This window comes from Corylus avellana, chromosome ca6 (genome assembly GCF_901000735.1).
Source record: "Corylus avellana chromosome ca6, CavTom2PMs-1.0".
Taxonomy (NCBI): domain Eukaryota; kingdom Viridiplantae; phylum Streptophyta; class Magnoliopsida; order Fagales; family Betulaceae; genus Corylus; species Corylus avellana.
In genome coordinates this window covers 3,812,475-3,828,405 of record NC_081546.1, presented here as the reverse complement: position 1 = coordinate 3,828,405, position 15,931 = coordinate 3,812,475, and the positions used below count along the sequence as shown (strand labels likewise).

Below are 15,931 nucleotides of genomic sequence, written 5' to 3'. Positions count from 1 at the left end.
TCAATCTTGCTCTTTTCACATTAAAATAAAATAAAATAAAATAAATTTAAGATGTTGTACGTTTTACGATCGTATAAGTGTCCTACATATATGACATAAATATAATATAAGCTCTTAGATACCCACTCCTTACAAGTTGATTTACAACTTAATATCAAAACTAACCACTACGTTGAGTATGAAATTAGACGCAATTTGTCGAGTATGAGTTCGAATGAATCGCACCTTTGTGGTTGAGTCATGAAGGGCGACCTATAAGTTAGGTTAAAATGTCTTAGTATTATGTATATATTGACATAAGATTAAGCCATTGAATATTAATAGATGAATGGAGCTGATAAAAAAAAGAAGAAAAAAAAAGGCTACAAAATGTGGTAGTATATTACGGTCCGAAATATCCCATATGATTTAAATACAATCTTTTATATATATATATATATATATATATATAAAAGCTCTTACACACCATTTCCTTACAAGTAAATTTTCGAGGATGAATTTTACATGATTAAGATTTGAATCATGTTGGAAGAGAAAAGGTAACTGAAAAAAACTTGCAAGTATATGTCTACGTTGACTCTCGCATATTCGTCTCCTCGCATTTTCCTTTCTATATATGTTTTTATTTTTTATTTTTTATTTTTTATTTTTGAATATAGATGGTGTACATTGCGCATGGAAAATAGATATTACATATGAGCATCATATTTGAACACGTTGCATGCTCGATTGCATGGCTATGATGATTCAAGGCCACCATCATGTCTTCTTGCACGAGATATCTGATATAAGTGAGATCCTTTGAAATGTCGATCTTCATTTCTAATACAGACAAGACTGACAAGATATAACAGGTAAGTACTGAAATATTGGACGCATCAGCATAACGTAATAATATATACATAGAAATGTTATTGATCAATAAATATTTTATATTTGGCCTATATTTTTTATGAATTTAATAAATTAATTTTTAAATTTGTGTGGTCTATTATTGACTTATGTAGAATTCACAATTCTAATAATTAATTTATATAGAAAAAAATTAACCAAATATATATAAAAAAAAATTAACTAAATATAAAAAAAATATTAATCCATAGTATTTATCTTATATATATACACTATCGTAGCCTTAGATAGGCCACCAATTGTTATCTATGGCTCATACATCTGATCAGTTACTCCAACAATAGAATCATATATTTCCACAAGGGATCCAGCTTAGGTGCGGTAGTTTTGAACTACCGCACCATGTGGTAGCCCAAAACGACCTAGTTTGGGTCGTTTAGAGACATGCGTAACTTTTAATATCATTGGAATCAAGAGAATGGAGAGCTGGCATGGGTAAACACCAACTGCCGGCCGACCTAGAAAGACCTATTAGGGGCCTAAAGGATACTCTTCTCTAATTTTTATGGGTGAATCTAGTAATCATTCAAAGAAATTGGAGGACTCATAAGGGTCCGATCGAATATCAATGGACTCAAAAAAGGGTCCGTTCTTCAGAAAAGCCCAACCAACTCCCAGGAATCCAAAAGGCTTGTCGATCTCAGATAACCAGACAACCCAGCAACCTAGCAATCTCATACCCGAATACACCCTCACTCAAATAGTCAATTTTCTCATGGCTAGCTCACTCAACTGCATACTCGGGGGCCTATAAAAGGAAATGAGGCCTTACGAGGTATACACACTTTCTTATTTCTAGAGAGCTTCTACTAACTTGGAAGTCAGAGTGTCCTTGATCCTTTAAGGCCGGCAACGACCTCTTTCTTATTCTACAGGTTAAGTTTTTCCTTAAAAGAACTGTTGATTTTGAGCAACAATATAAGTGTACTGTGCAAAATTCTCCATGCAAACTAAATTTGCACGAGATCAACTTGCAAAATATCACTCTTCCACAGCTAACGTCTACGACAACTCACTTTATTGATACTGACCCGATAGTAGAAATTTCTCTTTTTGACAGCTCCACTCACCTATTAATATTTAAACCCAGCCTATAGATCGTCTCTTTTGTGACTCAAACCCGTAACATAGTATTTGACTATGATACAAATGATACAATTTTTGGATATAACTCACCCTTAAAAACCTGTTTACAAAGAAATCGAGGGTGCCCAATAACTTATATACACATAGTTAAGATTGTACTTAATTCATTTGAGACACAAGAATCGTAATAATCATTATGCATATTCTTTTGCCTCGTTGAGAAGATCTACGTTATGTTGCTACTTCAATTTTTATTTATTTATTTATTTTGGATAATGAGCAAATTATTGCGTTATTTTTCTGGAGCATATTAATCCACGTAATTAAAGAAAATATTGAGTACTGGGTTTGGATTCGTTTGTTCATTGTTGGGTGATTGTCGGCAAATAGAAGTAATGGTTGAACAAAAGGATTGATCTCAAATCCAATAATGTGAGCGAGGGGCTTCCAAAATTTGCAATGGGAAGACAGAAAAGGCCAATAATGTGAATCTAGCGCACGCTGTGTTCGGCTCTGACTCGATGACTTTTAGCCTTGGGCCACTGGGCCCGTGGGCCCCTGCCTTTGTACCCTTGCCTCGACCTGACCATCGCCCTCCATACACATAGCTTGTTCCGGCCAGCACTGTCGACTTCGATGGGTCATGGGCTTATTGTATCCGTCCAACTGAAATCCGACATCTTGGGTCCAAATCATTAAATGAGCGTCTTACTATTTGGAATGGATCCTCTCCAATCTATTTTGGACCGGAGGGGATTCAGTTCATGGTCAGTATCTCTTTAAAGAGACCCAACGACCACAAAGTTGTCACGTGTCTCACTCATTAAAAAATTTTAAAATATTATTTAATGTTTCTTTAAAAACTAATAAAATAATATAATTTTTTTTGTTTTTTGATATAGCCTTAAGGGTTGGCCGGACCACTCCCAAGAGCAACTGTTTGGCCTGAGGGGCTTTGGCCACCCTAGAGCCACCCCCAAGGGCCAGACAATTTTTTTTATAAAAAATAAAAAATAAAAATTGACAAACGTATATTTTGAGGGTGAAAAATAAATTTTCAAGAAAAATTCTTATAAAAACATATATTTTTGGAGATCTTTTAATTAGAAATTTGAGGCCGCCTAAGACCCATACCTTATAAGGTGGTTTCTACCTAGTTTAATTAAATATTGCACAGATTGAACCTCAATTATTAAAAGACCTATACTTGGCATTGAGTGTTACAAATATTAATTAAATTTCACATTTCTTATCAGTTAAATTTTTGGTGTTTAGTATACTGTATGAGTAAAAAAAAAAAAAAAGAATCCCACATCGAAAAGATTTAATAATTTAATAATTTAATTCTTTTAAAATAATAATAATAATAATAATAATTTAATCATATACTATAATGCCAAAATACATAAAAACATGACACGCATAGACATAGCTGCTTCCCCAATCTCGCCATTTCTCAGTACAATATAATCATGTGCAACTAACTGTAACCAATCACTTATTTCATTATTTAACACGTACGCTACACTAATCATATTGTGTTCTTCAACGATCACCATGCAAAGATGATCCAATAAAACATTTTGTTTTATCTTTTTTCCTATATGAAATTCAAGCTGTATATCTGCAACTGATCATACGTACAAAAGTTTTCGTCGCATGCTGTCGTACGTGGCTGCTTTTCAGCCATTTAGAACTATGTCTCTTATGTCGACCCCAGAAAAACAATTCCACTTCATTTCATCCGCATATATAATGCAATTCCTAATTGGCTAATTCGATTAATAGAAAAAGACCAAAATAAATAAATAAATAAAATCACTATTTCGTAATGTAAGTACTCACGCAAAGACAATACTAGCTTTGTAGTACTACACCACATGTTCAATATTTTGTGGCCTACTTAATTAGCCCTCTATCTATTATTTATCTATATATATACAAGAAAGTTGGGGAAGCATATATAGGCAAGAACATATATATATATCCAAATTCATTTCTGCCGGATCGGAAGACTTGAACGGTAAACATGAAGCCAGTAGTTTTGGCATGCAAGGTTGGGGTTCTAGTGATTGTGGTATTTTTCTTTCTCTGCTTCTTTTCACTTGTGATTGAAGGTAAATTAATTATCTCTACTGAATTGTGATTTCTGATGTTATTTTGTATAAAATCGAATCAATAATACTAGTTTCTATAAATCCCATCATTTGTCTTTGGCAGCACGGAGTATGAGAAAGGATTCCTGTGGGGTTGATGCCACTCATGATGATGATCATGATTTGAGTCACCGCAGTCAACTTATGACAAGAGAAGAGGGCTGCATTAATGGTGATCAAGGAGATTTTATCTCTATGGACTACACACCAGCCCGGAAGAAACCTCCAATTCATAATTAAACTAGTGCTTACAAAATTAATCACTAGGGCTTAGGGTCTAGCAAAAGAGACTTCTTTTGGTAAGGCCCATTATTATTATTATTATTATTGTTATTCATTAGTGTACGTGCTTGAATAATGATTTCCTATAAGTTGTAGTTTATAAGAGTACGAAAATGGAAGTCCTAAGTTTGAACCACTTCATATGTACATTTTGGAATTATCATGCTAGAGGGATAAAAGTGGACTCACAATCTACACATCTAGACATGCTATGAAAAAAGAGCGTATTTTATTTTGCGTGTTGTTCTAAAAGGGCTCCCCAATAGGGATGGGTATTGGTTCGGTTTGGTTCGGTAGAGTCATTTTCAGCTAGTTAACCGAAATTGTCGGTTAAATCGATTAGTTCACCGATTTTATTTCGATAACAAATTATTTCAAAATTTTCGGTTAATTTCAGTATGTGCTTAATTGGGCCAATGCTATTTTTAAATAAGCAAAAAATTAATTTTTTTTTTCTTTGCTAAAATAACTTATTGAACATAAGATGCAAACAATAAGAATATAAGATGCAAAAAAATTACCAAAATACTTTCAACAAAACATCATTTTGCAAAGTCCATCCGTCAAAGCCTTAATCCGTGTCAAATTTGGCGGTTCGGTTATGCAGATTTCGATTTGGTTCGGTTCGGTTAACTGACAACAAAAAGTTTATACCGATTAACTGTGTTAGTATAAAAAAATTCATACCGATTTTTGACTCACATAAATCAGTTGACGGATAATTTCGGTTCAGTTGTAGTCGGTAGGCTGTCGGTAATTGGTAGGAGCAATTTATCATAGTTGTAACATATTAAACTAAGCAAGGTTTCAAACACACAAACATTGAGGAAAAAAAAGAAAAAAAGAAAGGAAAATACATATGTAAATTAACTAGCTAGGCCACGAGTTGATCACAATTAATTACCACCCTCGATCATAATTCAGATGCACTCTCCTGATCATCATCATCCACCATAGATGCCAATTTGATATTATCAGAATTCCTCACAGAGCAATTGGCACGAATTTCCCCTTTGTTGCCCGTCAACACGCTCAATTGCCCCATTTTAATTATGGACTTGGCAAACTGCTCGAAGAAGAGATCCTCGTCGACAGCAAAGCTAGTGACAATGTCCTTTGTCCTGCTATCCGTGTACATGTCTTGGTCGGACGTGAACAGCCCCTGCCGGTTCACGAGGTCAACGTAGTACTTGTTATCAAACTTGTTGGGCGACCGGATATCCAACACCGTGGTGTCGTTGGAATCCTGCGTGGGACAAACTTGTTTGAGGTCTTTGGCGTATGTTTTTTCCAGTGTAGGGTCTTGAGTCGGGTAGAGCCGCTCGATGAAGGCGGCGCAATGGCCGAGGCCGATGGTGTGGCCGCCGGAGAGGGCTACCAAATCGGTGGCGTCCAAGTTTTTGGTGGCCAAAGAGTCGAGAAGGACACTAGTATTGCTTGAGGGTGCGGGAAGATTGGCCAATGTTACATCCCTTGTAGCGAAGGTTAGACCATCTCTCCTTCCTAGTGGCAAATTGTAGTCGGGACCTCCTGACTGCAACAAATTAATAAAATGCAAGGAATTATAATTAGAGTATAGGATTTAATATTAATTAAAGTCCATTTTATATTATATTACAAATGGATCGAGTCTATCACATCTTTTAATAAAAATGGTACTAAAATTAAGATAAGGGTGTCTTTAATTATTAAGAATCAACGCACGTTACTCTACTTTGAACCTTGTATTAGTTTATATTAAATTTGTTGAGACCCTATATTATAATTAACTTTCAACATTTTATATAATTGAAAATAATAAAATAACAACAGTGACCAATACTTTAAAAAGTAAAAAACTTATTAATAACATAAATTGACAACTACCCCCAAAAAAAAAAAAAAAAAAAAAAAAAGTACAAAGACTTTAATATTTTAGATGAAAAATAATTTAAAAACTTTGGGAAACAAAATAAAATTTTGATGCTATATTTTGGAAGGAAGATGCATATAGAAGATTCGGATCAAAATTAATGAGACTTTGGCTCGAACAAGAGAGCCCTTGATCGGGTCATTTACCAGAAAAACAGAGTCACGTGCTGCTATGGCAGTGATGTCGGCGCAAGAGACGACACTTCCACAGTTATCGTGGACGAGCTGATGGAGATCATTGATGACCTCAAATCCCTCGGGCCTCAAGGTAAGGTTGGGAGGAGCATCCTGCTCGGTTGGTCCACTGGTTGATCCATGAAGCAACAACGAAGCATCACATCCCTGCATATTTATTTAATTTATGTTACACAAATATTAATTAATTAGTCATGGTGGCTCAAGTCAAAATATCCGCTAAATTAAGTTGTGACAAACACTACGAAAGATAGGAATATAAAAGAGGAAAATGTATACAAGGTAAGTTAAAGGTCATCTCAGCTTACGCTGAAATTCAAACAAAATTAACGACAAAAATATAAACTTTGTTTGGTAATGACTAATGGGTGTATTTTTAAAATTTTTTAAAAAAATTTACACTTTTTCTCAAAGTTAATTGACAAACACTTTTCAAAACTTAATGGGAAAGTGCATAATAAGAGTTCTATATGGTATGCAAAAATAACAAATAGGTCTATACACCTAATTTTTGCCTAATTTTTTTTAACAAAAACCATTAAATATCATGTCAGCACCGATCATAATTATGATATGTGTCATTTATAATAAACAAATTATAAAAATCTAAAAACTATAAATTTCTTAAAATATAAAATAAAATAAAAACTTGAAACCGAGTGGTTTCACCCCTGGGCCATTTTGGGTGGTTTCGGGCCTTTCGGCCACTACTCAAAAAAATCATTAACAATTAATTTAAAGAACAAAATATTTTTTAAATATGAACCCATTAAAAAGCACTTCTCATATTTATACCACATCAAAACACTTTTTAAAACCAAATCCAACTTTTCAAAACTATTATCAAACATACATAGTCGGCAACTTTAATTTGTTCTTGCAATTTAAATGACTTAGAGTGTGCTTGATATTGTGTTTGAGAAATAAAATTTTTAAGTCAAAAAACGTTTTTTTGATAAAAACTTTATTTTTAAACTTTTGCTAAAAATGCGTTTTGACAATTTTCTTGGCTTTTTGGACCCTTAAAGGCTCTTTCGATTTTTTTTTTTACCAAACGGGTACTTTTTTCTTCAAACAAACTTTTTGAGTGTTAAACGCAATTTTACCAAAACCCCAAAAAAAAGGGGGGTGCAAACTGTTTGTGTACATAATGCCTCTATCATTAGCCAAACACGTCCTTAAGATTTACCAAAAAAAAAAGTAAAGAAAAGAAAAACATTCTTTCTAATAAAGGAGCTAGCCTTAATTAAAGTCATATATATGGGTGGACGTGTGAGAGTTTGTTACCTGAACAAAGCAGTCATGGAACTGGATGCGGAGCAAGGCGGCAGCCAGGCCAATGTTCTCCTTGAAGACCTTCTTCAGGTGCTTTCTGATAATCGACTCAAGCTTAGGACAGCTGGAGTCGTAATATTTCCATGAGAGCCCCTTCACCAGAGGGAGAGAGGAGTACTCTACCCCCAAGGCACTCACATGGGAATAAGCTAGTAAAAGAGAAGATATCAAAAGAAGAGAGGTAAAGGAAGCAGCAGCACCGGCCATTGTTGGTTTCTTGGTGAACACAATGGCTATAGGATATCATATTTATAGCCAGATTAAGTCATTTTTTAACCTTAATTTTCATTTGAATATATTGAAACATATATATATTAAATGTTAACGTGTGAAACTACTCCACACGCCACACAGTTCTCAATGTTTCACATTAATATTGCAACTTGGATTAAAGATATTGACTAGCCATAGAAATTAAATCTTATCCACTAAGAAACAGTAAATTAAGACAAGTGGAGACAACTTGGCATCCAAGAATATATATATATATATATATATATATATATATATATATATGCGTATATTCTCTGAAAATGGCTAAAGCTATATATTTTTGCAAGTGCACAATAAAAGGTCGACTTATTACATCCTGTCTGTGGGAACAGGATTCACCCTTTCTATCACGTGTGTAATTAAGAATTCTGTATTTTAGTTAATCAAAAAAGCATCATTTTTTATTTTGGCTTCGTTGGTTTCGACATAAAAGGTTTTTTGTTAGAAAATATTTTCAACGAAAAAAAAAAAAAATCTTAGAAATAGTTTTTGGCGTTTAATGCATACAGTAAATCAACGACGGAGAAAAATGATAGGCGTTGGGCGAGTTCCGACGAAAACTGCAGTGGATTTTAGCAACCTCCGGTGATTGTGACCGGCATCCCACAGTAGATTCCAACAAACTTCGGGAGCAACAAACAATAAATTGAAAAAAGAAAGTGCGTGAAGGGAGAGCCCAGACTCAAAAAAATAATTTAATAAATTGATTTAAAAAAGAAAAAAAAAAACTTTATCAAAGTTTAACGGGATGCTTGCATTAAATGTGGTAAGATCAAAATCAATTGAAGACATAAAATTTTTGTTAGAGAAAAAATTGAAAAAAAAAAAAAAAAAAAAAAAAAAAAGAGTAATAAGATAAAAGCCCAACAAGGTGTCCGTGTCATGGTATTGAGCAGCTATTCTAAAGGGCCTTTGAAATCACAAGCACAAAAGCACCATCGGCTATTTGACGAATTACAAAGAAAAATCATTATTAAATTTGTGAAATTCATATGAAAATAATACGGCTTTACAGATTTAATAGTAATTTAAGTGAAAGAATTGAATAAGAGAAGAATTAAGAAGAAAAAAATATAGTATTTTTTCATTTAAAAAAAAAAAAACTCAATTAATAATAATAATAATAAATTAATAATACAAATAGGGGATCGTAGTTGAGCATCTAGAAGGAATTGACAGAGTCAGACACGCGCATATTAGTTACGTACCATAATTTTTTTTTTTTAATTTTTTTGGGTTTTAGGAAATACTTGATAAAAATTCGGACGAAGTGTAGAAACTTCGTGCTATTCAAACCCGGATACGTCATAGGTGGTTTGGTTGAAAAGGGCTTTTAGCCCTTTTCTCCTACGGCAGTTGGCCAATTACCGTCTGTTCCATTCAAACACTACTCCCACGTACGTAGTCAATAATCACCAGCCTCTACAAGGCAATTAGTCAATGACCATCTCTCAAATTCTTTTTCTCAAAAGGACTACATGAGATAATAAAAATAAAAAAATAAAAAAAAGGAGACAAATATTTTTTTTCTTCAAAATAAAAAATAGCCGCCAATCTTGTGGAGGGCAATGGAGGTCAATGACCCGATAGCCACCGAGGTAGACACGATGGAGAATGGAGATTGCCCCGAGGTGTGGGGGTATATCACTAGATTCTTTTTGTATTTTTGGCATTTTTGGACAACTTTTTATTTTAGAAAAAATGTATAATAAATTCTTGAGTTAACCCTCCAAAATTTAAATCTTCCTAATTTTTTTTTTTCTTCGAAAATTTAGTCCTTAGGTCAATTGAAATGACAATAAAATTCCTGCCGTTAAAATTTTTTAATAGAAGTTGGAGCAATTCAAAACGCACTATTTTACCCGATTAAAATATTAATTTAATTTTAAAAATTAAATCTAAAAAAAAAAAAAAAAATGAAGGGTGGCCGGGGTGATGGCCCCCACCCACAGCCCTGTCCCACCCACAGGGTGGCTCAGCCACCACAGGGGGGGGGGGTTTGGAAGTGAGCCGAGGCACCCCAAACCCATGGGGTGGCTTGAGCCACCCCTTGGGTGGTTTGGGGTGGCTGCGAGCCACCCCATGGGTGGGGTGGCCGGCTAGGCGTTGCCACTATGGCCCCCCTTCAATTTTTTTTAAAATTTTTTTTTTTAATTAAATTAATAAAAAATTAATATTTTAATCAGGTAAAACGGTACGTTTTGAGTTACCCTAACGTCTGTTAAAAAATTTTAACGACAGAGATTTTATTGTCATTTCAATTGACCCAGTGACTAAATTTTCGAGGAAAAAAAACTTAGGGAGATTTAAATTTTGGAGGGTTGACTCAGAGATTTATTATACAATTTCCCATTTTTTTAAGGATAAAATTGATATTTTATACAAGGTATCAAAGTCAAAAATCTTGAGTTCGAAATCTGTTTTTATATATTCATTTTCATTTCAATTAAATATTTCACGTGTTGTGCCTCATATATTAAAAGAAAGTTTTGGTTAAATTATTGATTAAACGATTAAATTTATATCGTCCTATCAATTTAAACTTATAGAATAAGTGATAATTTAACATAATGTAGACTGTAGCCATCAAAAACTCAAGTGAAGTATTTCCTGGAGAAATACTGAAAAGTACGTATACCCTTTCCAATTTATGAGCTCTTCAATTGCTGCAATGTTCCTCCCAATTACAATTGGAGGTACAATGTATATCTTTCCTCTACAAGAAATATAAAAATATCCATGATAAAAATTTAAGAAAGAAATATATTTTTTCATTTATTTTTATTTTAAAATTATTTTATCAAGGTTTTTTTGTTCTTTTTTTTTTTCATTTTTTTGTGGGGAGGAAATATATTGCAACCTTAATGATAGCTTGATCCGACATTTTAGCAATTGAAAGTTAAGAGAAACATTACAAATTGAAAAATGCTTGGCTTTATTAAAAAGTTTATTTTTTTAGTTATTTTAATCCTAGGTGGCATAGTCAATTTTTTGGTTAATAAATTTTAAACAATAAATTAATAAATTTCTGAAAAATTGTCCATACCACCTAAGATTAAAATAGTCAAAAGATGAACTTTTTAATGAACCGAAACATTTCTCTTACAAATTGCATGGAAGTTAGAGGATGCATATATATTTTCCCAACTTTCTTTAATAAAAAAAGGTAATATTGAAAACCAAATGAAGCAAAAGTTATAACATTAAACAAGAAATATACTCGTTCCAAAGTCTAAAACACATAATAATTAAACAACTCATAATTCCCCCCTTATTAGAAAAAGAAATACATAAAATAGGTTACAGACATGTTCATAAACACCCTTACAACTCAGCAGCTTCCTCTTCTTCCACCACAGTTTTGATCAGCTTGACATTATCAGCATTCCTCACCGAGCAATTGGCACGAATCTCCCCTGCATTGCCCGTCAACACGGTCAATTGCCCCATTTTAATCATCGACTTGGCAAACTGCTCGAAGAAGAGATGCTCGTTGACAGCAAAGCTAGTGACAATGTCCTTTGTCCTGCTATCGGTGTACAAGTCTTGGTCAGACGTGAACAACCCCTGCCGATTCACGAGGTTAACGTAGTACTTGTTATCGAACTTGTCGGGCGTCCGGATATCCTCCACGGTGGTGTTGTTGGAATCTGTGGTGGGACAAACATCCTTTTTGAGGTCTGCGGCAAAAGATTTGTCCATGGTAGGGTCTTGAGTTGGGTAGAGCCGCTCAATAAAAGCGGAACAGTGGGCCAGCCCAATTGTGTGGCCGCCGGAGAGGGCTACCAAATCGGTGGCGTCCAAATTTTTGAGGGCCAAAGCGTCGATAAGGATTGCGGTGTTGTTTTGAGGCGAGGGAAGATTCTGCAGCGTTGCCTCCTGTGTAGCGAAGGATAGCCCATCTCTCCTTCCTAGTGGCACCTCGTAGTCGGGACCTCCTGACTGCATAAAAACGGAGGTTAATTTAGCATAAACACAAGATTATCTTGAAGGACATAAATTATTATTTTTTAATAGTTTTATTAAAAAATGGACAGAAATTTATTTCAAATTGGGTTAAAAGACGTTCGTCCAATTCATTTTCTAAAAGTGTCATACGTTCATTTGAGCATTCTTAATGTACTCTTCAAATTTAGCTAAAAATTTGAAACAACTCACAAATTTTGTTAAACAAACTGTCCAAATATCAAGATAGAGAAAAAATTCAAAGAGTTTTTATGACCTTATCTAAAACTACAAAAAGTCAGGTGCTTACAAGCCCAAAGAATGCTGCTTTGACCTCAGTAGTGTTGGAAATCCCACATTGCCTGGGTATTAAGTAGATTGGCCATTTATAAGGTGAGAAAAAACCTCAACTCATGAGCTAGCTTTTGGGTTGAGTTAGGCCCAAGACCCATTTCTAACATAGTATCAGAGCCTAACCCAATTAATTGGCTGTGGCCCACCGTCACCCATTGTCACACGTGTTGGCTTGGATGTCCTCCCGCCACACGTGAGGGGGCGTATTGGAAGTCCCACATTGCCTGGGTAACCTAACTTTTAGGTTGAGTTAGGTCTGAGTTGAGTTAGATCCAAGACCTATTTCTAACAAGTAGGAGGAAGTTTATGACCTTATCTAAAACTACGAAAGCTATACAAAGATGGAAAGTAAAGAGCAGAAGTTTGAGGATAAATATTCCAAACTAAATTACTTCCTTGTCCCAGATGTCCCGACTCCCAATGAGATAGATATTTTTGTTTTTTAGTCCATTGTATTTAAGATGGACCGGCCATGGGGTATCCCTATTCCTTGCTTTAACGGAGAACCGACAGAAAGTAGATATTTTTCTATCTGCTATTCTTAGCGCGTTGGATAAAAGTCGCACTTTGATACTCGTGCTTATCTACTTTATCCATTTTTAAGTCGCACTTTGAAACTCGTGCTTATCTACTTTATCCATTTTTAATTCTCGCAGCTAGCCGTGCCTCCATCATGAAGGCTCTATAGCCACAGCTCTAATCATTAATTTCAGCTAAGGAAGTAACTGTAAGATTATATTTACCCTTACCGTCCTTTTTACTATTTTTACCAAATCTCTTAAGAGTAATTATATTTATTAAATTAATTGTCAAACAATTAAGATGTCACAATAGTACAATTTAGCATTTTATGTAAAAAAAAAAAAAAAAAAAAGCCTTTCATTTGTTTTTTTTTACTAGTGTTGATTAAATAGCTAAATATCACTTTCATATTATTAAATTGTATCGTGATTTACTAAGAGTTTGTATGAAATTGCGTTTGACACATAGAGCTTTTAAGTCAAAAAAAATTTTTTAAGCAAAAACTTTATTTTTAAGCTTTTAATAAAAGTGGCTTTTTTTTTGTTTTTTTTTTGTCATTTTTAAGTTTTTTAGACCCTTAAAAACACTTTTAATTTTTTTTATCAAACGAATACTTTTTTCTTCAAACGAGCTTTTTAAGTGTTAAAAACATTTTTAAACTCCTCAAACACAATCTAAGTAACATTATTCATATTAAAATTTTTGCAATGTTCCTAACAAAATTGCAATATTTCCTTATGCAATTAAAATTACAAAAATACCCTCCATAGACAAATATATATATATATATATATATATATATATATATATATATTATTTTTTTCTACCTTATTAAATATATATTTTTATCATTTTGAAAAATATTAAACACATAATAAGGAAAAAAATTACTATTAAGTATCAAATCTTTTAGTAATGGTCGTGATCGATGAGAAACTTATTTATTAAAAAATATCAAAATAATTAATAAAGAAAAATGTAAAATACCAATAAATAAACTTTTCGCCAATTTAATATTTAGTCCCCTAATATTTCTTATGAAGTAAATAGAGTGGCGGAGAATTTACCAGGAAAACAGAGTCACGCGCAGCAAGGGCAGTGATGTCAGAGCAAGATACAACCCGACCGCACTTCTTGTGGACAAGCTCACGAAGGTCGTCGATGATCTCAAATGCCTTTGCTCTCAAGAACACGTTCGGAGGCGCGTCCTGCTCACTTGGACGACTGGCTGATCCATCCAGCAACACCGACGAATCACATCCCTGCAATATTGCAAATCACACCAACAAATCAAACGGATATTATCAATTCCAACTGCAACCAAACTCAAATCCTTATCCTCCCACAAAATTACATTTAAACCGTATGAGAATCGGTTACCTGAACAAAGCAGTCATGGAAATGGACACGCAGCAAGCCGGCGGCTTGGCCAATGTCTTTCTTGAAGATCTTCTTGAGCTCTTTTCTGATGATGGATTCAAGCTTAGGACAGCTAGAGTCGTGGAAATCCCATGAGAGTCCCGTCTCTATAGGAATAGACGCATAGTCTAGTTCCACCTCCGACGCACAAGCGTAGGAAGCCAGCAGAACTGAAGAAATCAAAAGCACACAAGAGAAAGAAGCAAAACCAGCCATGGTGGGTTAATTATAATTGTTGTGCAAAGAGAGAGCAGAAGCGGGGGCTTTATATAGATGCAGATTAAGCTTTCATCAAAAGCTTAGCAGACAGTAAAGTCTTGGATGTACTGCCAAATTTGAAAAGTCTTTGCTTGAAAAAAAAGAACCAAAAACAAAAACAAAAACAAAAATGTTTATGATTACTGTTTTGCTCATTGGCTGTATGCTAGACTATTGGTGGGAGACGAAACCTCTTCATTTCAGCCGCCGGTTCTTTCTATTCGATGGGCAAAATTGCTAAAAAAAACAAAAACAAAAACAAATGTACAATTTGGTCTCCTCCACTACAAAAAGAACCTGCGAGGCCCGAGGGAATGGAACCTCAGGAATAGTTCAAAATAATGGTCCACTTTATTTTTTTCTCAAAAAGGCAGCCGGGAAACTAACTCTAATTATTATAGTTACATGATCATAGTAATTAAGAGTCGGAGTGAGAATTGCATGTACTTCTTTAAATTTGATTGAGTTATAGTCTGATTTACTTCATCAAGGCATCAATATGATTCAACTAATAAGATTAACCAAGCACCGTAATAAAATGTGTGTTTTAGAGAATTTAATAGCATTAATGTGCTCAAGGTGATTTTGAGGCCTTATTGGCTAAATTTTATAAGATCTAGTATTTTAACTAAACTGATAGAGATAGATTAATTTTTTTTTAAAAAAAAAAAATTCCTCCCATAGAAAAGCTTCATCAAATGATTAGCTCAAAATCAATTGCAGGTATATGAAATATTTTAGATAAAAAGTTGAAAAAAATAAGAGTAAATAAGATAAAAGACCAACTAAGATGTCCATGACTTTGAAATCACAAGCACAAAAACGATCAGGTATTAATTTGACGTCTTGCGAATAAATTAAATATAAGACTCAATTAACAACAATTATAAGAATAAAATAGGCGAGCCTAGTTGCTCACCTAGAAGGAATTGACCGAGTCACACACGCTCATATTAGTTACGTACCACAATTTTTTTCACTTTTTAAGACATACTTGTAAAAAAAAAAAAATCTATAAGAGGTGTTACCGTGTATTCCATTCATACCCTTGTATTAAGATAGTCAATAATCACCAGCCTCGTCTTCAAGAATTAGCTTAATCAGTTAGAATCACGTCTAATGAAGTGGAAGTCACTAGTTCGAATTTTCCTTCCCCTCTTGATGCAGACATGTCAAAAAAAAACAAAATAATAATAATCACCGGCCTCTTCATGGCAAATATTCAAGAACCATCTCTAAAAATATTTTCCTTAAAAATTGCATACATTAAAAAAATAAAATAA

General features: G+C 33.9%; 2 protein-coding genes across 2 annotated transcripts; both read right to left on the bottom strand.

The window, feature by feature from the left end:
* Nucleotides 1-5,190: 5,190 nt before the first annotated feature.
* On the bottom strand, nt 5,191-8,084 carry LOC132184432 (peroxidase 12-like). The gene is made up of 3 exons (XM_059598062.1): nt 7,830-8,084; nt 6,495-6,689; nt 5,191-5,970 (listed from the first exon to the last, which is right to left on the bottom strand). The coding sequence occupies exons 1-3, from the start codon at nt 8,082-8,084 to the stop codon at nt 5,350-5,352; spliced, it is 1,071 nt and encodes a 356-aa protein (XP_059454045.1). The 3' UTR covers nt 5,191-5,349.
* A 3,250-nt stretch (nt 8,085-11,334) lies between these two features.
* LOC132184433 (peroxidase 12-like) lies at nt 11,335-14,742 on the bottom strand. The gene is made up of 3 exons (XM_059598063.1): nt 14,352-14,742; nt 14,039-14,233; nt 11,335-12,092 (listed from the first exon to the last, which is right to left on the bottom strand). The coding sequence occupies exons 1-3, from the start codon at nt 14,604-14,606 to the stop codon at nt 11,475-11,477; spliced, it is 1,068 nt and encodes a 355-aa protein (XP_059454046.1). The 5' UTR covers nt 14,607-14,742; the 3' UTR covers nt 11,335-11,474.
* Between the last annotated feature and the right edge of the window lie 1,189 nt (nt 14,743-15,931).

Excerpts from the sequence above, each read along its gene's own strand:
- LOC132184432 (XM_059598062.1), bottom strand. The coding sequence starts at position 8,084 with ATGGCCGGTGCTGCTGCTTCCTTTACCTCTCTTCTTTTGATATCTTCT. Across the intron at positions 6,690-7,829 it reads TCCATGACTGCTTTGTTCAG|GGATGTGATGCTTCGTTGTT; the intron begins GTAACAAACTCT and ends ATAAATATGCAG. Across the intron at positions 5,971-6,494 it reads CACGTGACTCTGTTTTTCTG|TCAGGAGGTCCCGACTACAA; the intron begins GTAAATGACCCG and ends AATTTGTTGCAG.
- LOC132184433 (XM_059598063.1), bottom strand. The coding sequence starts at position 14,606 with ATGGCTGGTTTTGCTTCTTTCTCTTGTGTGCTTTTGATTTCTTCAGTT. Across the intron at positions 14,234-14,351 it reads TCCATGACTGCTTTGTTCAG|GGATGTGATTCGTCGGTGTT; the intron begins GTAACCGATTCT and ends GCAATATTGCAG. Across the intron at positions 12,093-14,038 it reads CGCGTGACTCTGTTTTCCTG|TCAGGAGGTCCCGACTACGA; the intron begins GTAAATTCTCCG and ends GTTTTTATGCAG.